Source organism: Pseudophryne corroboree, chromosome 11, assembly GCF_028390025.1.
Source record: "Pseudophryne corroboree isolate aPseCor3 chromosome 11, aPseCor3.hap2, whole genome shotgun sequence".
Taxonomy (NCBI): domain Eukaryota; kingdom Metazoa; phylum Chordata; class Amphibia; order Anura; family Myobatrachidae; genus Pseudophryne; species Pseudophryne corroboree.
In genome coordinates, this window is record NC_086454.1 from 233,319,762 (window position 1) to 233,346,963 (window position 27,202).

Below are 27,202 nucleotides of genomic sequence, written 5' to 3' on the forward strand. Positions count from 1 at the left end.
TAGAATTATATGTTAGCTTGTAGTGTATGACTTGTAACTGTTTCCCCTTTTCAATATAACTAATAGCTTGTTAGTAAAGGTGTTGGAACCTTAGCACGGTATTGTGTGTTCATTACATTGCAGAGGGTAATAGGAGCGTCTCGATCACTCAAACAGCTTTAGTGTTAATCAGGTTAAGCAGCGTTATATCGCTACAGTGTTTCAGAACAAGGTTTACAGCATAAGAGTATCCTTTCTGTGTGTTACATTCAAGGTTTACTGATTATCATCTTGTGAGCGTCTGCGCCGCTCGTGATCTCCTCGTGGTCTCGAGCGTCCGCTACGCTGGTAGCGTAGCATTACGGTAGTCGCTCGCCTATAGCGTGCTCGACACCAAGCGTAAGCTGTGAGCGAGCGTGCCGCATGTGCGTCTCGATCACGGCCGAGCGTATGCTACGCTAAGTGCGTACCCTTACGGTACCCCATACGCCAATCGCGTACTGTGTCTCTTACCCATTATTGTGAAGGTTATAAGGTAATCAAATCAGCATTATCACATGCTTCTGGCAGGAGAGTATAACTTCATCCAGCAAGCAGTAATCTATTTTTTTTTTTTTATATATATCTTTTTAAATATATGCTATACTGAAACATTGAAGGCAACATACCTATAGGGGGTAATTCCAAGTTGATCGCAGCAGGAAATTTTTTAGCAGTTGGGCAAAACCATGTACACTGCAGGGGGGGCAGATATAACATTTGCAGAGAGAGTTAGATTTGGGTGGGTTATTTTGTTTCTGTGCAGGGTAAATACTGGCTGCTTTATTTTTACACTGCAATTGATTGCAGATTGAACTCACCACACCCAAATCTATCTCTCTCTGCACATGTTATATCTGCCCCCCCTGCAGTGCACATGGTTTTGCCCAACTGCTAAAAAATTTCCTGCTGCGATCAACTTGGAATTACCCCCATAATCTGTGTTGCAGTATGCATCCGTCTTCACAATATACGTTTTAAATATAAAGTCAGATTTAATTTTTGCAAATCCCTGTTTTAGGGGGGGAAACAAAACATTTTTAAATCTGTCTCTGTGTTCCACAGCTTTAGTATGTTGATTAAGGAGAAATTCTTCATAAACTAAACTTCCTCTCGAGAAGTTGTAGAAAATGCCAAAGTAGTATTTATTTTTACACAACCTATCTAAACATATATTTTGACGGCGGTTCACCTTTAACATTTAAATGGACAGATACTTCTTTTTTCCCCTAGTAACCCACCATTTCAGCACTAGTTTTTGGTCTGAGCTGGGTGGCGATTGAAGATCTTGGTGCATAGTTTATGGGTCTGTGGTCATGTCAGTGACTGGAATTTGGATTCCTATGTATTATACATCTAATTTCCTACTGCAGTCCCACAAATAGAGCAACGTATGCCAATTTTTTTTTCACTCCACATAGTTGGGACTCTAAATTAAGGCCATTCCCATGCTCATCCCACAAAGTCTTTCATCTTCTCTAACCGCAGGCTATGCAAGGCGCCTTTGGTTTAAGAAGCAGCATAACAGAATATGTTTGCCTAATTCCTAAAACATTAGGACAAGTGATCTCTGTGCCATTTCCCTCTCTCTTCCAAGTCCTGTTACTTTAAAGAAGCTCATCAGTTTTGTACAAGTTTTTACTTTCCTTTTTTCATCCAAATTGAATACATAACTCTAAAATTCTTCTGCGGTTGTCATCCTAAGAGAAAATGATGTTAAACATATTTAATGCTTAGGCTTATGCGACACCGGATCAGTGCTCTGTGCTTTAAATCCAATCTCAAAGTAGGCTGAAAAAGACTGCAATAAAACAAACCAATATAAAAGGAAAACTTAAAAATGCTGGTCGGTGCTAGCCACCAGAGAGACTCAACTTCCCCTGGTTCAATGAGAAAGTTTATGGATGTGTATAATTGGTTCTTTTGGAGTCTCTGTGCACTTCATTATCAAGCCTGTGGGGCATTATGAACTGTATTATTTTCATTATGCAATATGAAATCAGTAGTTGATACTTGTAGTTCTATATTGGAGAATCCTGGGCTGCTTCTAGGTGAGTTACTCCCTCGTTTCTAAACTGAGAGCTATGTGACGCAAAATAAGGCTATTGTTATATAGTGTAGGACCACATTGACACATTGCAGTGTGCTGGGGATTCTGTGTTTTGCTTTTAGTCTAGATTAACCCCTCCCTTAGGATGCACCTGTGATGGGCCAATAAATTGATTATGAGCACTTGCATTTCTCTTTCATCCACTAGAGGACAGTGGAAATCTCACACAGCTGGGGTGTGAAGGATGTAGACCGGAGGTAGCACACTCTAAAAAAAAGTTATGCACAGCTGGCTCCTCCCTCTTCACGCCACCTAATCCCTCCCAATTTGAAAAATTGTGCTGGAGGTTAGCAGCACAAGAAAGGAGCTCTTTCTCCATAAGAGATTTTCTTTTATTTAAACATTGATATGAGCCGATCCAGCCTGGCTGAAAGGAGGGAGTAGGCTCTCAATACTGTAATCAACAGTTTATATGAGACAAAGATCCCGACAGAAGGGATCAGCATCTCACCCAGAAGATCTGACATGGGGCCTAATTCTGAGTTGATCGCAGCAGCAAATTTGTTAGCAGTTGGGCAAAACCATGGGCACTGCAGGGGGGACAGATATAACATTTGCAGAGAGAGTTAAATTTGGGTGGGATGTATTCAAACTGAAATCTAAATTGCAGTGTAAAACTAAAGCAGCTAGTATTTACCCTGCACAGAAACAAAATAACCCACCCAAATCTAACTCTCTCTGCAAATGTTATATCTGCCCCCCCTGCAGTGCACATGGTTTTGCCCAACTGCTAACAAACTTGCTGCTGCAATTAACTCAGAATTACCCCCATTAAGCGCAGTGAATACTATGGGCAGGGGAGTGGGCAGCAGGACCCCCATAGAAGCGCAAGCAGCAGCTTCCTCAGCAGCCTTATATAGTCAGCAGATACGGCAGCGGGGGCGCAGCTAGAGGAAGGCGCAATGAAGGGAGGCGGCGTTGGCGGCCAGGGCTTCGGTGCTGAGCGGTGCACAGATGGCGGGGCGACCTGTAAGGACCGTACCCAGGGGATCGCTGAACACACAGCGCTGATTGTTGCCGGCTATGTGTGTGGCCGGTGCCCCGTTTTACAAGGCTGCAAGGTCATTAGTCTATCTGCTGAGAGGAAGAGAGGCGTCATTAGAGAGTTAGAAAGGAGGAGAGCAGTGATGTTAATAAAAGCAGAGGTGAGCTGGACTGCAAGGTGAATAAAAATATTCAGTGGCAGCCATCTTGGGTCCTGCTTAGGTGCGCAGTTAGAGCGGGAACTCCTCTCTGAGGGGGGAGGACTTATAGGTGTTCAGTTACTGAAGGGGCAGTCTGCACTAAAGACTTTAAACTCCTGTTTGATTATCAGTAATCCCTAGCACTGCAAGCTCTACGAACAGATCTTTTGGAAAATAAAATAAACTAATAAGAGTTTATAATTTTTTCTTCCAAAGGACACTGCTGACAGGTCCTGCGGAGGAGGATCAACACCGACCAACTCCAGCTGTTTCAACAGTTAGTTGTGTCAAGGTTGTAAATGTAGGCTGGTGTATGTATATATATATATATATATATATATATGTATATATATATATATATATATATATACTAGGTGATTCATCGCGCCCTACGGGCGCAATTCACACTGTCGGAAGGGGCTACGCCCCCGTAACCCCTGCACGTAGTTGTGTGAGTGGGTAAATAGTGCACGACGAAAGTGCGTTTGATGGTGAAGGGGGCGTAGGCCCTTTAGTGGGTGTGAACAGTGGCAGCAGGGCACGATGTACAGAATGTAGCGGGTGTAGGGGTGACCGCGTATGGGGGAGGGTGTCTGTGGGTGGAGGGGGGTGGATGCCGGGGGGGGGGGGTGCGGATGGGAGAGGGGGGCAGGAGGTGGTGTGGGTGGGGGAGGGGCAGGGGAGTGGGGGTGGTGGATGGGGTCTGGATGCGATGTGGGTGGGGTAGTGTTGGAGGGGGTGGGGGAGGGGTCGGTGCAAGGCTGTCGTGGATGTGAGAGGGTTCTGGAAGCGTTGTGGGTGGGTAAGGGGTGGGTGTGCTTGCGGGTGGTGTTGGGGGTCCGGTGGTGCCGAGGGCGGGTGAGAGGCTGGGGTTCATTGGGTGGGGTATGTGTAGGTGTAGGGGGTGCAGTAGATGGTGGAGGGGGTCCGTAGGTGGTGTAGGGGCAGCCGTGGGTTTGCTGTGGGTGGGATGGAGTTAGGTATCTCCTATATATTAGGACAGATCTGTGACTTTGTGACTCATTGCTAAAGCTGGGTGGAGTCACAACGCTGGGCGGAGTCAAGTTACAGATCTGGCCAAATATATAGGAGAAGCATAGGAGAGAATAGGAGAACACACTGGCCAAATATATAGGAAAGAATAGGAGAACACACTGGCCAAATATATAGGAGATAATAGGAGAACACACTGGCCAAATATATAGGAGAGAATAGGAGAACACACTGGCAAAATATATAGGAGAGAATAGGAGAACACACTGGCAAAATATATAGGAGAGAATAGGAGAACACACTGGCCAAATATATAGGAGAGAATAGGAGAACACATAACAGTACATTGTGATAACAGTACATACATAGTGAGCGCAGAAAAGGCAGCAGCAGCATGTTAACGCGACGTACAAGCACCGCCCCCAGGCGCCAGCCATTGAACACATGCTGAAGGGTGCGCTGTGATTGGCTGCCCATGGGTGTGATGGAAAGTAGCCACTGCTGCTGCCCCCGTGGTACAGAGTATCCCCAACTCCCTACATAAAGCAGGGACGCGGGGTGAGGGCAGGTATGAAGCGGGGCGCACTGCCAGGGGACGGAGCGCACAGGCATCTTACTGCACTCTCCGGAGCCTGGCATTGTAGTGTCCGCCAGCGTCTCCCTGTGTGAGCGGGGACCCAGGTGCTAGTTGCATTGGCGGCCAATCACAGCGCACTCCTCAGCCATGTGTCCAATAGCTGGCGGCTGGGGGCGGTGCTTGTATGGAGCTTTAACATGTGTCCAATAGCTGGCGGCTGGGGGCAGTGCTTGTACGGAGCTTTAACATGTGTCCATTAGCTGGCGGCTATAGATAGTACATGAAGATTAAATCATACGGATAGAATCTTCATATAGGATATACAATGGCCAGATTGAAATGTTGCCCACCTATGATAACCCTCCAATATGGTCTTTGATTTATGTTATGCTGGTACTTTGTTGATCTGCCCCTAGTTGGAGAAATGAACGTTTGACGGCGCTTCCGCCGCTGTGGAACGCACCGGAGTATCACTTCCGCCTTGGTGGAACGCACGATGACGCGGCTTCCTGTCCCTGACCCGCGGGTTTGTTACCCACGGCTGTAGATGATTTATGGGGACTGCGAGACCCATGCTGGCTGTGGATTTGATCCCGCTGATGGGCACTGTGACTATAGATAATAGTCTTATGTGCCCTGGAGGATTTGTTTGGAGTTTTGTTAATAAGTTCCTGGTACCGCGTCACTTCCGGTCGGCGCGGTATTTAAGCACACTCTGGAGTCAGGAGAGTCATGCAGTCACATACATGACGTCTCCAGTCCTGAGTAAGTTGGTGATTATCCCTTAGCTTGTCTTTATGGTTAACTCTGATTATACATATTTGTCTGAGATTGACTTTGATTTTTTTGCAGCATTGTGAATATTTACAGCTTTGGCTGCATCCAAATGTGAGGATGACTGTTTTTATTAGGTAATCTCCTTCTTCCTTTGTTTACATATAAGGTTGACAACACATCAGCTGGTGCTGTTAGAGTGGTAATTCTAATTAGGTTCTATGCCCCTTTTGTATCCCAGCGGTATGGACAGTGAGTTCTGTGTCGCTTGTCTGAGACGTCCCTATATGATATCATATGAAGTTGATATTGTATGAGGTTGGATGATATGTGACAGGTATGGGTTATCAGCAATTTATTAGGTGGAGGATATTCACATGGGTGACAATCTAATATAGTGTACACCTATTTTAATTGGTGACAATTTTTAAATTGTTTTAATATTGTGGTGTGTGGTTTCCCAGGGACCGGTGAGGCTTGTGATTTTGATTGTTATTATTGTCCTTACAGATATTTATCTTTTTTCTGCTACTACTATTGAATATTTGATCTGCTGTTTCACCGGTCTTGAGAAAGGCCTGTCAACAGGCCGAAACGTTGACATTAAAAACTACAGTGACATGTGACTGTTCTGATTGATTGGTTTCTACACAGCGAGAGTGCATCCCCACTTTGTGGACATTTTCTCTAAATAGTGGACCTTATGGTCTATTGGAAGCACCCGTGTCTATGTCTCATCTCTAAGATGTGAGTGCAGGAGCACCCTTGGATATATATATATGTATATATATATACAGATTTTATTTTTTACTTTTGTTTTTATTTATTTATTTTGTGTGCAAAATTTCATTCCAGCTCTGAGACTCCCAATTTTTCATTGTTCCCTATATCCCTACAGTCTTTCTTTTCCTATTCTACTAGGGTGAAAGTACTGCTATTTGGCGTGTGTGTCTTTAACATGTCTATAGCACCAACCAAGACCACGAAAACTTGCTGTGTATGTTCAAAATGTGAAAAAAAGAGCACTAATGTTGGACGCTCAACCTGGGAGCAGTGGTCCGTCTGGGTCATGGGAACATGCCCTGGCAGATATTTCTAAGGAAATGGTGGAATCCTGCAAGCAACATTTAGAATGGGCTGCGGGTTTTTCCAAGACTATGGAGCAATTCCTAATTAGAATAACTCCACCCGCACAGGTGGAAAAGAATGTGCGTAAAGCAGTAAAGAGACCCCTCCCTATCCTGCAAGAAGAATCAGTATAGGAGGAGGAGGGTCTCATAGATGAGGAGGAGGGAGAGTCAGTTGAGGCAATATTTGATGTCAGTCCTCAGGAGGAGGACGCTGAGGTCAAGGGGTTAGATTCCCTTATTGAAGCGGTAAAGCAGGTGCTTAACTTCAAGGAGGAAGAGGTTAAGGAACCTGAAGTATTTGACTTATTTGAGTCTTAGAAACAGCAAACAGCAGTTTTTCAGATTCTTCATACTCTCCAGAATCAAATGGGAGAAGCATGAAAGCAGCCAGATAGGCGCTTCCAAATTCCAAAGAAATTCACGACTAATTACCCACTGCTCAAGGGTGTCATGTCTAAGTGGGAGGTCCCACCGATTGTGGACGCCTCCATGGCTAGACTGTCGAAAAAGACAATATTACCTATACCGAACTTGAGGACACTGAAGGATGTGTCAGATCGTAAATTGGATACGGCACTAAAATCTATCTTTGTGGCTGCAGGAGCATCACACAGACCTACGATTGTCAGTGCTTGGGTTAATAAAGTTATTGTAGCAAGGGCCGGTCAGATTGTTCAGGCAGTGGCGGAAGATAACAACCAGGAAGAAATAGTTTGGCTAGCAGAACATATCCGTGAGTCGGCTACATACATTTGTCAAGGTACAAAGGATGCTAGCAGGATAGCGTCATGCATCTCGGCTTCTGCTATATCGGCTAGAAGGATTCTGTGGCTCGGAGAATGGCAAGTGGATTCTGATTCCAAGAAGGTGGTAGAGGCGATCCCCTTTGTAGGGGAAGCTTTATTTTGGCCAGAATTGGACAAGTGGATTTCGCAAGCAACAGTGGGAAAATCTACGAAATGACTCTGGTCCAGTGTTCAATTCTTTTAGGTCTCAATCCTTTTGAGCTAGAGGAAGAAGTTTTGGCCGTCAAGCTCGTGGAAACAGAGGCAGAGGCCGTTCCCAGTCCACAGCCCGAAAACAGGACCCGAAACCTACTGACAAGACCGTGGCATGATGGTCTGCCAGCTCACCTTGGGTCTCCTATGGTGGGCACACGGTTGGAAGGGTTTCAGAACACTTGGGCCGAAACCTTACCAGAAGTCTGGACCAACAATGTAATTTCCCAAGTTTACAAAATAGAATTTCTGAATCGGCCTCACAGTCAGTTCTTTACGACAGGCCTTCCTCTGTGCCCTCAGAAAGCAAAGGCATTAGACATGGCTATTCAAAAGTTACTTCAGATGAAAGTAATTATGCCTGTTCCAACTTCTCAAAGAGGAAGGGGCTTTTATTCAAGTCTTTTTGTATTGCCAAAACTGGATGGATCAGTCAGACCAATCCTCAATGCAAGGGTGTTAGATCAATTCCTGACAACGTACAGATTCAAGATGGAATCAATAGTTATTGCTCGACTGGAAGAACGGGAGTTCATGGTGTCGATGGACATAAAGGATGCGTATCTCCATGTCCCAATTTGGACCCCACACCAAGCCTATTTACGGTTTGCAGTGGGCAAGAATCATTACCAATTCAGGGCCCTTCCGTTCGGCCTATCATCAGCGCAGAGAGTTCAAAGTACAAAGTTCATGGCAGTCATGGTAGTGAAATTGAGATCGTTAGGGATAACGTTAATACTGTAGCTGGACAACCTTCTTCTCAAGTCTTCCTCTCAGGACCAGTTGATCCAGGATGCTCAGATCACTCATCAGTTTCTGATTCGAAACGGCTGGATAATAATTTTCAAGAAATCCAATCTGCAACCAACGCAGAGGATTCAGTTCCTGGACCTCATTTTAGATACAATACAACTGAAGGTGTTTCTCACAGAAGACGAGATTCGGGACATAAGGGAAATGGTACGTCAGGTTCTACAGAACCAGACGGTCTCTCTGTATCTTTGTGTTAGGCTTCTAGGAAATATGGTAGCATCCTTCGAAGCGATCCAATACAGCAGACTGCATTCCAGACCCTTTCAGCTGAATCTGATTGCACAGGGGGCAGGCATGCATTTACTTCTTCACAGAAGGATTCGCTTGTCGCCCCAGACCAGGACCTTGTTAATTTGGCGGTCGGTCCACAGGATTGGAAAATTTTGATGACAGATGCCAGTCTCGGAGGATGGGGAGCAGTAATGGACAGCCATCAGTTTCAGGGAAGATGGTCACCGCAGGAGAGCAGTCTCCCAATAAATGTGCTGGAGCTAAGAGCCATTTACAATGCACTCTTTCTGGCGGAAGACCTAGTATGGGCTCAGCATGTGAGAGTGCAGTCGGACAATGTGGCGGCGACAGCATACATAAACCGTCAAGGAGGAACAAGAAGCCGCATGGCTTTAAAAGAAGCCACAAAGATTCTGTCTTGGACAGAAAAGCGCAACATAATCCTGTCGGCAGCCTTCATTCCAGGAGTGGAAAATTGGGAAGCAGACTACCTCAGTCGTCAAGAAATGCATCCAGAGGAATGGTGTCTACATCCACAGGTATTTGAGGCAATATCCCCAGATTGGACTCACAGGAGTTGGTACTTGGACCTGAGGGGACTCCTGGCGGAAGATCCTTGGAAACTGCCACAGTGGGAAGACCTGTTGTCACAAGGCCCATTCCTTCACCCAGAGGAGCCTCCACTACCCAACTTTGCAGAGCAGCAACGTGGTCATCAGCACACACGTTCACTCGTTTTTATAAGTTTGATACGTTTGCATCGAGAGATGCAAAGTTTGGACATTTGGTTCTTCAGGCTTCGGACAGCACTCCCGCCCATGGGAGTATCTTTGGGACGCCCCAACTGTCTGAGATTTCCAGTGTACCCTAGTGGATGAAAGAGAAAAGAGGATTTTGGTACTTACCGATAAATCCATTTCTCTGAATCCACTGGGGGACACTGGACGCCCGCCGCAGTGCTGTCAACCTGCGTGTTCTTGTTAAATTTAGTTCAAACAGTTTGAGTATTATGTTCATAGTTCTTGGTTGCTGTTTGACGTGTTGGTACGGTTGGTTCCTTCCCGTATGGCTTTCAATTTTTATGTTCCCTTTTCTCTCTGTCATCTTTTCAAACTGGAGGGATTATGGGGCGTGAAGGGGGAAGAACCAGCTGTGCATAATTTTTTTTAGATTGTGGTACCTCCGGTCTTCATCCTTTACACCCCAGATGTCTGAGATTTCCAGTGTCCCCGAGTGGATTCAGAGAAATGGATTTATCGGTAAGTACCAAAATCCTCTTTTTGTATATCACTGTATCAGGTCTGTACAATTTCTATTAAGCCCAACACATTACTAGGTAATTTTTGCTGGTATATACAGTATATTGTACCTACAAAATACCATATTGATTCTGTCAATATTGATATGGATTGCAATAGTATAAGTACAGGATTTTTAAAAGGTGCTTTTAACACATTTCAGGATTAACATTGAGCGATTTCCAGTTTGATATCTTTGCTAATATATGATCCCTATTTGTATTCTATTTGCAGTGCTTTTGAAGTGAGCAATAGTCGAGAGCAGCAGCGGAAGTCGAGGGAGCAGCAGCTGAAAATTCAGATTGCCCAGCTGGAGGCGGCCCTTAAATCAGACCTTGCAGATAAAAAGGAGCTTCTTGACAGAATGCAGAGAGAAAGAGGTTTGTTGTACTTGGTGTTCTAACTGTAACTCTGCAAGCATTTGTTTTTTTTACCAAATCCACCAATGCATTACATGATTACAGTGACAAATGCAGAAAGGGGACAATGCCAGATAAGATGTAAGTTGCCCTTCAGTAAAAGAAAACCTAAATTGAAATTATGGCTCAGTAAGCGCCTCCATTGTATCTATGGGTTTATACAGTAGCACTACCCCTCTTTGCTTTTTTGGGAAATATGACCATTCTCTGAACGAAAGCCGATAATTCTCAGATGCACTGTAGAGGTAAAGCAGACAATTATTTAGAAATTAATGTCAATTATTGATTTGTAGGCAATTATACTGATTGCCACTGTACTATTTACAGTTTGTTTTGTGTAGTGCCACATACTGTACACTCTCAGTATAGTAATTACAGAAAAATACAATCATTCTATAAAGAATGTCCTAGCAATATGAGAAGAAAAATTGTAGCAGAGATATTTAACAGAATTTCATATCTTGTGCAGAAAGTAAAAGGTGACACGCCACCCTCTCAGATAGCTGTCCTTTTTTTGGTCTAGTTTTGAAAAATATTCAGATGTTCTCACACTATGGCTACAACTCAGTTGGACACACAGTTTGGTTCTACTAAAGTGAGTTCAGGAAAATAGTAACTATTATTATATTTGCATAGTGCAAGTTTTACCATAAGTACCAAATGCATTAATGAAACCGTAATGTGTCACATGGACCTGCAGGGGTTGCCACTGATCTGGTAGAACCTGTCTGTGCTAAATCATTAGCGCATTTTATTTATGACCTCATGCAGCTCGCCATTCATCCCCTGATTGTAGGAAAAAAGAAAAAACAATATTGTGCAAAATATAGCACAGGCGCTCACATGTACAGATTCTTTAACACAGGGAGAAATCACAGTTCCATCAGAAAATTCTAAAAGGTAGTATTGATATTAGTTACGTTCCTGTAGCAGATTTAACATCCAGCATGTAATCCCATAATTTGAATGGCGCTGTTCGCTCCTCTGGAATTTCCTTTTTCTCACAATGTCAATCGTGATAATTATAAAAAATAAAGAACATCGAAATCCCGTATAGCACGTTCTTTTAATAATACACAAACTAAAAACAAAACACTTCATAAGATTGACTAGACATAAAATTGTGGTCCTAGATCTACTGTAGGACCACAATTTTATGTCTAGTACATTTTACGAAGTGTTTTGTTTTTAGTTTGTGTATTATTAAAAGAACGTGCTACACGAGATTTCGATATTCTTTATTTTTTATGATTATCACGATTGACATTGTGAGAAAAAGGAAATTCCAGAGGAGCGAACAGCGCCATTCAAATGATGGGATTACATGCTGGATGTTAAATCTACTACAGGAACGTAACTAATATCAATACTACCTTTTAGTATTTTCTGACTGAACTGTGATTTTTCCCTGTGTTAAAGAATCTGTACATGTGAGCGCCTGTGCTATATTTTAAACACAATATTGTTTTTTCTGTATAGTATTGGGGTGAGGGAGTCACCCGATTTGGTGCATTATATTGTTTCGGCAGCTCTGCGCACCAGATTGAGTTCCCTATTTCTATATTTCTATGTAGGAAAAAAAGATCAGTCGCTCCACCTTTTCCACAGAATGATTCTTGTCATGATGACATTTATCTCATTTAACCAGGAGTTAGCAGCTCCCTAAATTATATTTTAGTGGGTGTTGGGCAGATTTTAGCAAGAATAACTACTTCAGTGGTCTCAGCCTACTGAGCACTCTGTCTCAAAGTTTTGAAGACAGACATAGAGCCAAAAAAGACTCTGGACTCTCTACGTTTTTTTCAGGGGATGTCTCATTCAGCCCTGAGTTGGACAAGATTATAAACCAGGCAACAGGCAGAAATAGGTCTTCTATGGTTGGGGTTCCCATTTTCTGTCCTTTCATTTCACTGGTAAAGAAAGAGATCCAGGCCATCGCTGCATTTCTCAGATCCTTGTGGAGGACAGCAGTGAAGTAAACATAAATAGGCTTCTTCCATGAAGAAACTATTTGCCAAACTGTCAGATGAACAGTCTGCTACTCTTCTGGGATTAGTGCTTCAATTGTACTTAAAGTGGATTCATCAATCTCCAAGCTCAGGCAATATTTTTTTACCACCGTTACTGTAGATCAGAATAAGCGCCAGACGTTTTGCGGAGATATTCGTACTTTACACACCACATGGGTGAAAATCCTAAGTTTTTGTTCAGTTCTATATTTTGGTACAATAATCTGATCATTTCAGCCCAATTTGAACTTCATAGCACTCAACACTCATGTTCGGGTGGACAGGATCAAGATGGTATCATTCAGATCCATAATCAAAAATATGGAACGAGATGAGTACATTTAACCCATGGATGTCAATTATGTTTAGCATATTCCAACCTGGAAATTAATGCAGACTCAGGTTTGCTGTTCAGTGCTACTAATTTTCAGGTTTGAGCTCTGCCCCTCTTCATGTGTGTTGGCAAAGATCGTGGCCATCATGGTGGCTCTCCTAAAGTCTAGAGGGGAAATGATTATACTCTATCTGGACAATCTCTTGTTCAAGGCAGATTCTCGGTGCATTGCCAAGAGACTTCACAGACACATGAGTTCCATGGCTGAATTTTCACTAACCAGAAATCCATATTGTCTCAAGTTAGAGGATGTTTTTTCTTTTTCATCCACTAGGGGTCACTGGAGTACTCTTGGGATATGGACGGCTTCCGTAGGAACAAGGCACTGAAAATAGTTAAATTTAGAACTCTCCTCCCCTCCATATCCCAGAGTGCCTCAGTGTTTTTTCTGTGCTCATAGTAGCAACAAGTCTGTGTGGAGCTTATCCACACTACTTTTTGAATATTTTTCTCTGACGTCCTAGTGGATGCTGGGGACTCCGTAAGGACCATGGGGAATAGCGGCTCCGCAGGAGACTGGGCACAAAAGTAAAGCTTTAGGACTACCTGGTGTGCACTGGCTCCTCCCCCCATGACCCTCCTCCAAGCCTCAGTTAGATTTTTGTGCCCGAACGAGAAGGGTGCACACTAGGTGGCTCTCCTGAGCTGCTTAGTGAAAAGTTTAGTTTTAGGTTTTTTATTTTCAGTGAGACCTGCTGGCAACAGGCTCACTGCATCGAGGGACTAAGGGGAGAAGAAGCGAACTCACCTGCGTGCAGAGTGGATTGGGCTTCTTAGGCTACTGGACACCATTAGCTCCAGAGGGATCGAACAAAGGCCCAGCCATGGAGTCCGGTCCCAGAGCCGCGCCGCCGGCCCCCTTACAGAGCCAGAAGCAAGAAGAGGTCCGGAAAATCGGCGGCAGAAGACATCTTGTCTTCACCAAGGTAGCGCACAGCACTGCAGCTGTGCGCCATTGCTTCTCAGCACACTTCACACTTCGGTCACTGAGGGTGCAGGGCGCTAGGGGGGGGCGCCCTGAGCAGCAATAAAAACACCTTGGCTGGCGAAAATACATCACATATAGCCCCCAGGGCTATATGGATGAATTTTAACCCCTGCCAGAATACACAGAAAAACGGGAGATAAGGCCGCCGAGAAGGGGGCGGAGCCTATCTCCTCAGCACACTGGCGCCATTTTCCCTCACAGCTCCGTTGGAGGGAAGCTCCCTGGCTCTCCCCTGCAGTCACTACACTACAGAAAGGGTTAAAAAAGAGAGGGGGGCACTAATTAGGCGCAGTATTAAAAATACAGCAGCTATAAGGGGAAAAACATTTATATAAGGTTATCCCTGTATATATATATAGCGCTCTGGTGTGTGCTGGCAAACTCTCCCTCTGTCTCCCCAAAGGAAAATGATGTGGAGACGGAGCAAATTGCCTGTAATAGTGATGTCACCCCCTAGGGGGTCGACACCTGAGTGGATGAACTGTTGGAAGGAATTACGTGACAGTGTCAGCTCTGTATAAAAGACAGTGGTTGACATGAGACAGCCGGCTACTCAGCTTGTGCCTGTCCAGACGTCTCATAGGCCGTCAGGGGCTCTAAAGCGCCCGTTACCTCAGATGGCAGATACAGACGCCGACACGGATACTGACTCCAGTGTCGACGGTGAAGAGACAAATGTGACTTCCAGTAGGGCCACACGTTACATGATTGAGGCAATAAAAAATGTTTTACACATTTCTGATAATACGAGTACCACCAAAAAGGGGTATTATGTTCGGTGAGGAAAAACTACCTGTAGTTTTCCTGAATCTGAGAATTTAAATGAGGTGTGTGATGATGCGTGGGTTTCCCCCGATAACAACTGATAATTTCTAAAATGTTATTGGCATTATATCCTTTCCCGCAGAGGTTAGGGTGCGTTGGGAAACACCCCCTAGGGTGGATAAAGCGCTCACACGCTTGTAAGAACAAGGGCTCTACCCTCTCCTGAGATGGCCGCCCTTAAGGATCCTGCTGATAGAAAGCAGGAGGGTATCCTAAAATGTATTTACACACATACTGGTGTTATACTGCGACCAGCAATCGCCTCAGCCTGGATGTGCAGTGCTGGGTTGGCGTGGTCGGATTCCCTGACTGAAAATATTGATACCCTAGATAGGGACAGTATATTATTGCCTATAGAGCATTTAAAAGATGCATTTCTATATATGCGTGATGCACAGCGGAATATTTGCCGACTGGCATCAAGTGTAAGTGCGTTGTCCATTTCTGCCAGAAGAGGGTTATGGACACGACAGTGGTCAGGTGATGCGGATTCCAAACGGCATTTGGAAGTATTGCCTTATAAAGGGGAGGAGTTATTTGGGGTCGGTCTTTCAGACCTGGTGGCCACGGCAACAGCTGGGAAATCCACGTTTGTACCCCAGGTCGCCTCTCAACATAAGAAGACACCGTATTATCAGGCGCAGTCCTTTCGTTCCCATAAGGACAAGCGGGCAAAAGGTTCCTCATTTCTGCCCCGTGACAGAGGGAGAGGAAAAAGGCTGCAGAAATCAGCCAGTTCCCAGGAACAGAAGCCCTCTCCCGCCTCTGCCAAGCCCTCAGCATGACGCTGGGGCTTTACAAGCAGACTCAGGCACGGTGGGGGCCCGTCTCAATGAATTTCAGCGCGCAGTGGGCTCACTCGCAAGTAGACCCCTGGATCCTTCAGGTGATATCTCAGGGGTACAAATTGGAATTCGAGACGTCTCCCCCTCGCCGTTTCCTAAAGTCGGCTTTACCGACGTCTCCCTCTGACAGGGAGGCAGTTTTGGAAGCCATTCACAAGCTGTATTCCCAGCAGGTGATAATCAAGGTACCCCTCCTGCAACAGGGAACGGGGTATTATTCCACACTGTTGTGGTACCGAAGCCGGACGGCTCGGTGAGACCGATTCTAAATCTAAAATCTTTGAATACTTACATACGGAGGTTCAAATTCAAGATGGAGTCACTCAGAGCAGTGATTGCGAACCTGGAAGAAGGGGACTACATGATGTCGGGACATCAAGGATGCTTACCTTCATGTCCCAATTTACCCTTCTCACCAAGGGTACCTCAGGTTTGTGGTACAGAACTGTCACTATCAGTTTCAGACACTGCCGTTTGGATGGTCCACGGCACCCCGGGTCTTTACCAAGGTAATGGCCAAAATGATGATACTCCTTCGAAGGAAGGGAATTTTAGTTATCCCTTACTTGGACGATCCCCTGATAAGGGTAAGATCCAGGGAACAGTTGGAGGTCGGTGTAGCACTATCTCAGGTAGTGTTGCGGCAGCACGATTGGATTCTCAATATTCCAAAATCGCAGCTGATTCCGACGACTCGTCTTCTGTTCCTAGGGATGATCCTGGACACAGTCCAGAAAAAGGTGTTTCTCCCGGAGGAGAAAGTCAGGGAGTTATCCGAGCTAGTCGGGAACCTCCTATAACCGAGCTAAGTCTCAGTACATCAATGCACTTTCCAGTGGGACCTGCTGGACAAATGGTCCGGGTCGCATCTTCAGATGCATCAGCGAATAACCCTGTCACCAAGGACAAGGGTGTCTCGCCTGTGGTGGTTGCAGAGTGCTCATCTTCTAGAGGGCCGCAGATTCGGCATTCAGGACTGGGTCCTGGTGACCACGGATGCCAGCCTGCGAGGCTGGGGAGCAGTCACACAGGGAAGGAATTTCCAGGGCTTATGGTCAAGCCTGGAGACATCACTTCACATAAATATCCTGAAGCTAAGGGCCATTTACAATGCTCTAAGCTCAGCAAGACCTCTGCTTCAAGGTCACCCGGTGTTGATCCATTCGGACAACATCACGGCAGTCACCCACGTAAACAGACAGGGTGGCACAAGAAGCAGGAGGGCAATGGCAGAAGCTGCAAGTATTCTTCGCTGGGCGGAAAATCATGTGATAGCACTGTCAGCAGTATTCATTCCGGGAGTGGACAACTGGGAAGCAGACTTCCTCAGCAGACACGACCTCCACCCGGGAGAGTGGGGACTTCACCCAGAAGTCTTCCACATGATTATAAACCGTTGGGAAAAACTCGACAGGTATTGCGCCAGGTCAAGGGACCCTCAGGCAATAGCGGTAGACGCTCTGGTAACACCGGGGGTGTACCGGTCAGTGTATGTGTTCCATCCTCTGCCTCTCATACCCAAGGTACTGAGAATTATAAGATGGAGAGGAGTAAGCACTATATTCGTGGCTCCGGATTGGCCAAGAAGGACTTGGTAACCGGAACTTCAAGAGATGCTCACGGAGGATCCGTGGCCTCTACCTCTAAGAAGGGACCTGCTCCAGCAAGGACCCTGTCTGTTCCAAGACTTACCGCGGCTGCGTTTGACGGCATGGCGGTTGAACGCCGGATCCTGAAGGAGAAAGGCATTCCGGATGAAGTCATCCCTATCCTGATCAAAGCCAGGAAGGATGTAACCGCAAAACATTATCACCGCATTTGGCGAAAATATGTTGCGTGGTGCGAGGCCAGTAAGGCCCGACGGAGGAATTTCAACTGGGTCGATTCCTACATTTCCTGCAAACAGGAGTGTCTATGGGCCTGAAATTGGGGTCCATTAAGGTTCAAATTTCGGCCCTGTCAATTTTCTTCCAAAAAGAACTAGCTTCAGTCCCTGAAGTTCAGACGTTTGTAAAAGGGGTACTGTATATACAGCCTCCTTTTGTGCCTCCAGTGGCACCTTGGGATCTCAATGTAGTTTTTGGGTTCCAAAAGTCACATTGGTTTGAACCACTTAAATCTGTGGAGTTAAAATATCTCACATGGAAAGTGGTCATGCTGTTGGCCCTGGCCTGGGCCAGGCGCGTGTCAGAATTGGCGGCTTTATCCGGTAAAAGCCCTTATCTGATTTTCCATTCGGACAGGGCGGAATTGAGGACTCGTCCTCAGTTTCTCCCTAAGGTGGTTTTCAGCGTTTCACCTGAACCGACCTATTGTGGTGCCTGCGGCTACTAGGGACTTGGAGGACTCCAAGTTGCTAGACGTTGTCAGGGCCCTGAAAATATAGGTTTCCAGGACGGCTGGAGTCAGAAAATCTGACTCGCTGTTTATCCTGTATGCACCCAACAAGCTGGGTGCTCCTGCTTCTAAGCAGACTATTGCTCGTTGGATTTGTAGTACAATTCAGCTGGCACATTCTGTGGCAGGCCTGCCACAGCCAAAAATCTGTAAATGCCCACTCCACAAGGAAGGTGGGCTCATCTTGGGCGGCTGCCCGAGGGGTCTCGGCTTTACAACTTTGCCGAGCAGCTACTTGGTCAGGAAATTCTACAAATTTGATACCCTGGCTGAGGAGGACCTGGAGTTCTCTCATTTGGTGCTGCAGAGTCATCCGCACTCTCCCGCCCGTTTGGGAGCTTTGGTATAATCCCCATGGTCCTTACGGAGTCCCCAGCATCCACTAGGACGTCAGAGAAAATAAGAATTTACTTACCGATAATTCTATTTCTCGTAGTCCGTAGTGGATGCTGGGCGCCCATCCCAAGTGCGGATTGTCTGCAATACTGGTACATAGTTATTGTTACCAAAAATCGGGTTATTGCTGTAGTGAGCCATCTTTTCTAGAGGCTCCTCTGTTATCATGCTGTTAACTGGGTTTAGATCACAAGTTATACGGTGTGATTGGTGTGGCTGGTATGAGTCTTACCCGGGATTCAAAATCCTTCCTTATTGTGTACGCTCGTCCGGGCACAGTATCCTAACTGAGGCTTGGAGGAGGGTCATGGGGGGAGGAGCCAGTGCACACCAGGTAGTCCTAAAGCTTTACTTTTGTGCCCAGTCTCCTGCGGAGCCGCTATTCCCCATGGTCCTTACGGAGTCCCCAGCATCCACTACGGACTACGAGAAATAGAATTATCGGTAAGTAAATTCTTATTTTATTTTTAATTTAGATTTTTTCTTTTTACAACATTTTCCACATCCCTTCCCCCCTTCCAATAGGCGTGGGTCCGGGATAGTGGAAGCTGCTACAAGCAGCTGTGGCGTGTCGGGCCTCTCTAAAAAGAGCTCCCTCACAACCACGTGCAGACAACCTGCAGGAAAGGCTGGACGGAGAAGAAGCCCCGTCATAGCCCCTCACCACAGGAGTCCAGGTATGTTGGGGATGGGGCGGTCAGCTCACGCTGCCACCCCGCTGTGTGGGGACACTGTGTTTGTGTGTGCCGAGCCGCCCGCCGCAGCTTCCTGGACACCACCGCTGTGAGCGCCCGCCGCCAACCGCTGCTATGTGCTCCCTCCCGCCGCTCACAGAGCCGCGCCGGCCGCATTCTCCATACATAGCACGGCTCTGTGCAGCGCGCTCCCCGGCTCCCGCTACCACTCCCCGGCTCCCTCTACCTCAGAACCCCGCATGTAAGCCCCGGCTCTGTGTAATAGACAGCGGTACACGGAGCACGGGGGGGGGGGAGCACAGACACAAAGGGGGAGAAGTGTGCCCATAGCAGCAGCAGAATGCTGCATGGGTTATTAGATAACAGGATTATTGCTGGTTATATCGGTTTGGGAAGGTTATAATCTGCACTTTGTCTATACTGTAAGCATGGGGGCATTTTAACCATGTTTCCTGTTTTCTTCCTGTTGTGATTCCAGAACGGTCCTGTACATCTCTACTCCACCGTAAGGCGCAGGGGTGTTAGTGGGAATTTGGAATCAGACTTCATATAGACTGGCGTGCACTGCACTTGGCCGGATATATATATATATAGAGACACCTTAGTACTTTTTTACTGAGTCGTGCAAGTTGTCTGTCTTTGTATTTTTGTTGTCTGTCTGCATAATGAGTAAGGCACCAGCAAAAACAAAAAAGCAGTTTCACTGCCATGTAAGAGTGTGTTACCGGATGGATCTACCACTTGTACTGTATGTTTTGTGGATTCAGCTACGAATACAAGTTCGGCTCCGGTTTCAAAGCCGGTTTCATCCCCGGACCCTCCATGGGCTATGCTAGCAGATGTCCTGGCTGGATTGCAATCAGAATTGGCCGCCACTCGACAAGAGCGGGAAGTGTCAAGATCTGAGTCTAGGGTGAGACCGCTAGAACTACCGGAGGGGTCTCAGCCTTACCAAAAGTCCAAGTCCACTTTGGGTAGAAGGGATAAATTTCATTTGTCTTATGATTTACCAGTCTCTGCTATGTTGCATTCGGACGATTCTATGCCAGACCTCTTTGCGCAAGATGACGGTGAGGAGGGCGAAGTAGACCAGCAGTCAGATAGTGACGATTTTGACAGCCCGGGCATTGATAATCTCATCAGAGTGGTGCGTCAGTCTCTGAGGTTTACAGAAACTGAGGAGCCTCTGACAAATTATGAAGTCGTCTTTACTAAACGAAAGAGAACTCCAATGTGTTTTCCTGTTTCGGAATCTCTTAATAAGATGTTACTAGAAACACGAAAGAATCCGGATAAACGGTTTTCTATACCATGCAGATTTAAGTCTAGTTACCCGTTTCCAGAGTCTATGACAGCTACATGGGAGAATCCGCCATTGGTGGATTCGCCTGTGTCTAAACTTACAAAGAAATTAACCATACCAGTACCAACTGCTACTACGCTTAAAGACCCTTCGGATCGTAAAATAGAAGCTATGCTAAAGTCCATGTATATAGCAGCAGGAGTGTTGCTTAGACCTCGGTTGGTTGGCATTTGGGTAACTAAGGCGCTAATGGTATGGATAACAGAACTCTAGTCTGCCCTACGTGACGATCACCTTATACTTCTCGCTGATCAAATCTGGGAAGCTGCTGATTATCTATGTACAGCTTCTACTGACGTCTGTCAGCTCACTTCTCTCCTTTCATCGTCGGTAGTTACAGCACGACGAGCACTCTGGCTGCATTCTTGGCAAGCGGAGGTGGAGGTCAAAAGAGGTATAGAGGCGTTACCTTACGGTGGCGAGAAGTTGTTTGGTCCTGAATTGGACAAATGGGTTTCTGAGGCCACGGGAGGAAAGTCTGTTTTCTTACCATTGCTTCCAACAGTACCTAGACGGAGATACTCTGGACCTGCGTTCAAAGCCTTTAGACCTCAGTCCTTTCGCGGGCGTGGCAGAGGAACAGCCACGCCTGGTAGACGAGGTCGAGGACGTGGTTTCCAACAAACCAACACCAGTCGTCAGGACGCTAAGGTCACCGACAAGCCAGTGGCATGACTGGCTCCCGGCCCATCTCGGATCTCCAATTGTGGGAGCACGCCTTCAGAAGTTCCAGTTGGCGTGGCTCCAGACGTCCACAGATGGGTGGATCCGCAATTTAGTGTTAAAAGGTTACAAAATAGAGTTCGACTGTCTCCCGCCACTGCGGTTTTTCAAGACAGGACTGCCTGTGTCGGACGACAAGAGGGCGGTTCTGCAAATTGCCATTCAGTCTCTGCTGGATGCAGCAGTTTTGATTCCGGTCCCTGTACACCAACAAGGTCAGGGTTATTATTCCAGTCTGTTTGTGGTACCAAAGCCGGATGGCTCGGTCAGGCCAATATTGAACTTAAAGGGTCTCAATCAGCACGTCACTTACTACAGATTCAAGATGGAATCTCTGCGGTCAGTAATTGCAGGTTTAGAGCTACAGGAATTCATGATTGCACTGAATCTCAAGGATGCGTACTTACACATTCCGATTTGGCCACCTCATCAGAGGTTCTTGCGGTTTGCAATACGGCAGAACCATTACCAGTTTCAGGCTCTACCGTTTGGCCTCTCGTCAGCGCCTCGGGTATTCACCAAGGTGATGTCTGTGATGATAGCTCATCTCAGATCCCTGGGAGTGATAATAGTTCCATACTTGGATGATTTGCTCATCAAAGCTCCGTCTCAACAGATGCTCCTCCAACATCCGTTGCTAACGTACAATGTACTGGTTCAGCACGGTTGTATGGTCAACTTCAAGAAATCACATCTGATTCCGTCTCAATGACTTCAATTCCTAGGTATGATTCTCGATACGGTAAATCAAAAAATTTACCTACCAGAACAGAAAGTACAGGTCATTCGTCATCTGGTACAATTAGTGTTCAAGCCACGCACAGTCTCGGTACATTTGTGCATTCGCCTCTTAGGCACAATGGTGGCGGCTTTCGAAGCGCTTCAGTTCGGGAGATTTCACTCACATCCTTTTCAACTGGATGTGCTCGCACAGTGGTCGGGCTCGCATCTGCAAATTCACCACAGGGTGAGGTTGTCGCCACGGGCCAGAGTGTCTCTACTCTGGTGGCTCAAAGTACACAATCTAACCGCAGGGAAATGGTTCGGCGCCTGGAATTGGATAATTCTAACGACGGACGCGACTCTCAGAGGTTGGGGAGCTGTAGTTCAAAATTGTCAGCTCCAGGGTCTCTGGGCGGATCACGAAAGATTGCGGTCTATAAATGTCCTGGAACACTGGGCAATTTACAATGCGCTACGACAAGCAGTGCACATGCTTCGGTCTCAGACTGTTCAGGTGCAGTCAGACAATGCGACGGCGGTCGCATACATCAACAAACAAGGAGGAACGAGAAGCCGCATGGCAATGCGGGAAGTAGCTCGAATCCTCAATTGGGCCGAGCATCACCAAGTGATATTGTCGGCAGTGTTCATTCCGGGAGTGGACAACTGGGAGGCGGATTATCTCAGCCGTCGGGATTTTCATCCAGGAGAATGGGCATTAAATCCAGAGTTGTTTCACATGTTGGTCCAAGTGGACCTGATGGCATCTCGCCACAATCACCAAACGCCCCAGTATGTGTCCAGAACGCGAGATCCAAAGGCAGTGGATGCTCTCACCATCGCGTGGCCGTACAGCCTCGTGTATCTGTTTCCACCGCTTCCGCTGCTCCCTCTGTTGCTAAAACGGATCAAAAGAGAGTCCGTCACAGTAATACTAGTGGCCTCGGAGAGCTTGGTTCTTGGATCTCCGTGGACTACTCGCAGACGATCCTTGGCCGCTCCCACTACGTACGGACCTGTTATAACAGGGTCCGTTCCTTTACCCTGATTTAGCGCGGCTGCATTTGACGGTGTGTCTGTTGAGACCGCCCTCTTAAGAAGAGAGGGCATTCCAGAATCGGTTATACCAACCATGTTACGAGCTAGGAAGCCGGTTACGGCAGCTCATTATTACAGAATTTGGCGTGTCTATATAGCTTGGTGTGAAGATCGGAAGTTTCCGACATCATCTTTCAAGTTATCCCGTCTTTTGTTATTTCTACAGACGGGGTTAGATGGAGGACTGCGTTTATCTACACTAAAGGTGCAGGTATCTGCGTTGTCAATTTACTTTCAAAGACGATTGGCTCTATTGCCGTCGGTACACACTTTTCTGCAAGGTGTCCTCAGAGTACAGCCTCAATTCATTCCACTCACAGCGCCATGGGACTTGAATCTGGTTTTAGATTTCTTACAGTCTTCATATTTTGAACCCTTACAACAAGTGGATATTAAGTTTCTCACTTGGAAAACAATTTTTCTACTAGCCTTTGGCAAGGCGTGTTTCAGATTTGGGTGCCTTGTCATGCAAGCCACCGTATTTGGTGTTTCATGATGACATAGCGGAACTTCGGACGAATCCCACTTTCTTACCAAAGGTAGTGTCATCATTTTACATCAATCAACCAATAGTAGTTCCTGTGTTGACAGGAAATTCTGGAACCTTGGATGTGGTACGCGCATTACGCGTTTATGTATCCCGAACGTCTACAGTTCGGAAGACGGATACGTTGTTTGTTCTCTATGATGCTGCCAAGATGGGTTGGCCAGCTTCTAAGCAGACTTTATCCAGATGGATTAAACTGACCATTCGTCAGGCTTACCTTCATGCTAGGTTACAGCCGCCTACATCAGTAACAGCTCATTCCACACGTTCTGTGGGAACTTCGTGGGCAGCTGGTCGTGGGGCTTTTACGATGCAGCTTTGCCGTGCGGCTACATGATCGTCAGTGCACACGTTTGTGCGCTTTTAGAAGTTTGATACGTTTGCGGCATCAGCATCTAGCTTTGGCCGCCTAGTGTTACAGGTGCCAAACTGCTCTCCCGCCCACGGGGGAAGCTTTGGTACGTCCCAAGAGTACTCCAGTGACCCCTAGTGGATGAAAAAGAAAATAGGATTTTGGTACTTACCAGGTAAATCCTTTTCTTTGAATCCATAGGGGGCACTGGATGCCCACCTAGAGCAGTTTTACCTGGTTTGTGGTAAGTTCAGAGGATCTTATGGTAACACATTCTCACCGATTGGTTCAAAGTTTCAAGTTCTAGCGGTTATAGTGCCAACTGTTTAGTTGTCAGTCACGTTATGTGTCAACTTTATTGTTGTCCGTTATGTTATATGTAATTCTCCATTGTCAACCTCTCTATAGCTCCTGTTCGGCTCAGTAAAAAACACTGAGGTACTCTGGGATATGGAGGGGAGGAGAGTTCTAAATTTAACTATTCAGTGCCTTGTTCCTACGGAAGCCGTCCATATACCAAGAGTACGCCAGTGCCCCCTATGGATTCAAAGAAAAGGATTTACCTGGTAAGTACCAAAATCCTATTTTTTCTATCTGAAGTGCGACACTCTGCAGCAATGGATCTCTTCCACAGGACATGAATGCCTCTTCACAAAATCTTCAGTGCATTTCTGCTTGACAGTCCTATGAAAGATCATTTTAACATTTGAACCCTGGCACAGTTCCATTCATGGACCCCAATGGAAGCTGGCCTTTCAACAAATGTTCTAGAATTAAGAACAGTTCTAAACGCTCTAGTTTAGAGGCACCTCTTGTTGCATGGACAACCCAAACAAATTCAAGCAGTAAGTGCCACCATGGAGGCACACGATTTTCACTTGCAACAAAGGAATCCAGCTTGGTCATGCTCTGAGCAGAACAAAATGTTCAGGACATATTGGTAATGTTCATTCCAGGGGTAGAAAACTGTGAGGCACATTCTGAACCCCAGAGTATGGTCCCTACACCCAGACAACTCCTAACAGATTGTGGTGGGCTGGAGTTGGCTACTTGTCAACATGATGACTCATGGTTAAACCACAAGGTGGAGCTCTTCTGCTCAATTAAGAGGATTTTGCAGGAGGTATCCTTGTCATTTTATTTATCTGTTTCCTAACGTGTTGATGCTTTCTCAAAAAGAAGAAGCGGAAAGAGGTTCAAGCGCTGTTAAGTAGCAGCAGGGTTACAAAGATGGTGGTACGCAGACATTTTCAGGATTTCATTAGGCCATTGGTTCTCAAACTGTGTGCCGTTGCACCCTGGGGTGCCTCAGGACACTTGCAGGGGTGCCCTGGGTTGTTGCTCCAATACCCATTAAAATTATTTATTGTCAATGTGAGAGGCAAACCTAGTGCTGGTTGCTATCAATCATGAAATATGTGGGCAAACAAAAGCAAATGTTCTCCCTCACTACACAATTAACCCTAAGGTCAGCATATAAACACAATTTACTTAATTTAAAATTTCTTTCTAAATTTCTCAATAAGAAACTTATGGCCTAAGAGTGCCATGAAAAAAATTCTGATACTGTAGGGTGGGGATCAGTATGAAATGTCTACAATCAAAATCCCAACGGTCAAAATCCCCACAACAATTGGCCAACGGTAAAAATCCCAACAAGGTCAAAACACAGACAAGGTCAAAATCCGACATTTAAAATACCGACAAGGTCAAAATACTGACATTTAAAATGTCGACAGGTCAAAAAGTCGACACAGGTTTTTCATTGTTATTTGGTGTGTATATCAACATAGGTTGACATGGACACTGCATAAGTGTACCGCGTCCCCTTGCATGGCTCGCCGCGCTCGCCTTGCTTCAGGCACAGTGCATCGTTGCGCTCGTCAGACTATTATGTTCCCCGTCCAGGTCCACTGGGATGGTAAAGTATGAACAAGTCGATTTCGATAAAAAAAATCATGAAAAACTCATGTCGACTTTTTGACCTGTAGGCATTTTAATTGTATTTTGACCGTGTCAATATTTTAAATGTTGGTATTTTGACCATGTCGGGATATTGACCTTGCCAGGATTTTGCTCGTCGGTCAATGGTTGTCGTAATTTTGACCGTCGGGATTTTAATTGTAGGTAAATTGACCGCATCCCGTAGGGTGCCATGACTCAAAAAAGTTTGAAAACCACTGCATTAGGCCCTTTGTGTCTTGTTCTTAAAATGTCTGGACCTGTTGTACTGTTCTACCATCAGGTATTAGAGTCACTGCCTTTTAATAGTGAGGCCATGAACTTGAAGAATAATGGGATTTTTCTCTAACTTTCTAGGGGATACTGGGATGGTCCTTAGTACCATGGGGTATAGACGGGTCCCTTGGAGCCATGGCACTTTAAATTCTTCAAAGTGTGTGCTGGCTCCTCCCCTTTATTTCCCTCCTACCAGACTAAGTTTAGAAAATGTGCCTGGAACTCCAGAGATTTTTTTCTTCAATTTACTTTATGTTTGTTATTTTCAGGCATGCTGATTGGCAGCAGCCTGCCTGCATCGCAGGACTTAGGGGGGAAACGGTACCAACCTCTTATAGGGTTAATGGTTCCGATCCCCACTGACAGGACACAGTCTTGAGGGAACTATTCGCAACCCCGCAGCGACGAGAATACATTCCTGCAGTATGCCGCCACCCCTAGCAGAGCTGAAGACTAGAAGAGTGGTGAGTACACAGCTGGCGTCCTGGTTAGCGGGTCGCCGGTTACAATGGCGGCATAAGGGTACTGAGATGCACGGCTCCACAAAGGGTGGCTGGTTCTCAGGAAAAACAGTACACAGTATGTGTACACAGTACCCACACTGGCGCAGAAAAATAAGATTTTACTCACCGGTAAATCTATTTCTCGTAGTCCGTAGTGGATGCTGGGAACTCCGAAAGGACCATGGGGAATAGCGGCTCCGCAGGAGACTGGGCACAACTAAAGAAAGCTTTTAGGTCACCTGGTGTGCACTGGCTCCTCCCACTATGACCCTCCTCCAAGCCTCAGTTAGGACGCTGTGCCCGGACGAGCTGACATAATAAGGAAGGATTTTGAATCCCGGGTAAGACTCCTACCAGCCACACCAATCACACCGTATAACTCGTGATACTATACCCAGTTTAACAGTATGAAAACAACTGAACCTCTCAACAGATGGCTCAACAATAACCCTTTAGTTAACAATAACTATGTACAAGTATTGCAGACAATCCGCACTTGGGATGGGCGCCCAGCATCCACTACGGACTACGAGAAATAGATTTACCGGTGAGTAAAATCTT

The 27,202-nt window shown here is 46.1% G+C and overlaps 1 protein-coding gene across 2 annotated transcripts in view; it reads left to right on the forward strand.

The window, feature by feature from the left end:
* RPGRIP1L (RPGRIP1 like) overlaps positions 1-27,202 on the forward strand; it is a 451,841-nt gene that overhangs the window by 260,782 nt on the left and 163,857 nt on the right. For both annotated transcript variants that reach the window (XM_063945288.1, XM_063945289.1), the window contains one exon: positions 10,361-10,506. In XM_063945288.1, the coding sequence (XP_063801358.1) occupies positions 10,361-10,506 (146 nt within the window). The remainder of the gene's footprint in view (positions 1-10,360; positions 10,507-27,202) is intronic.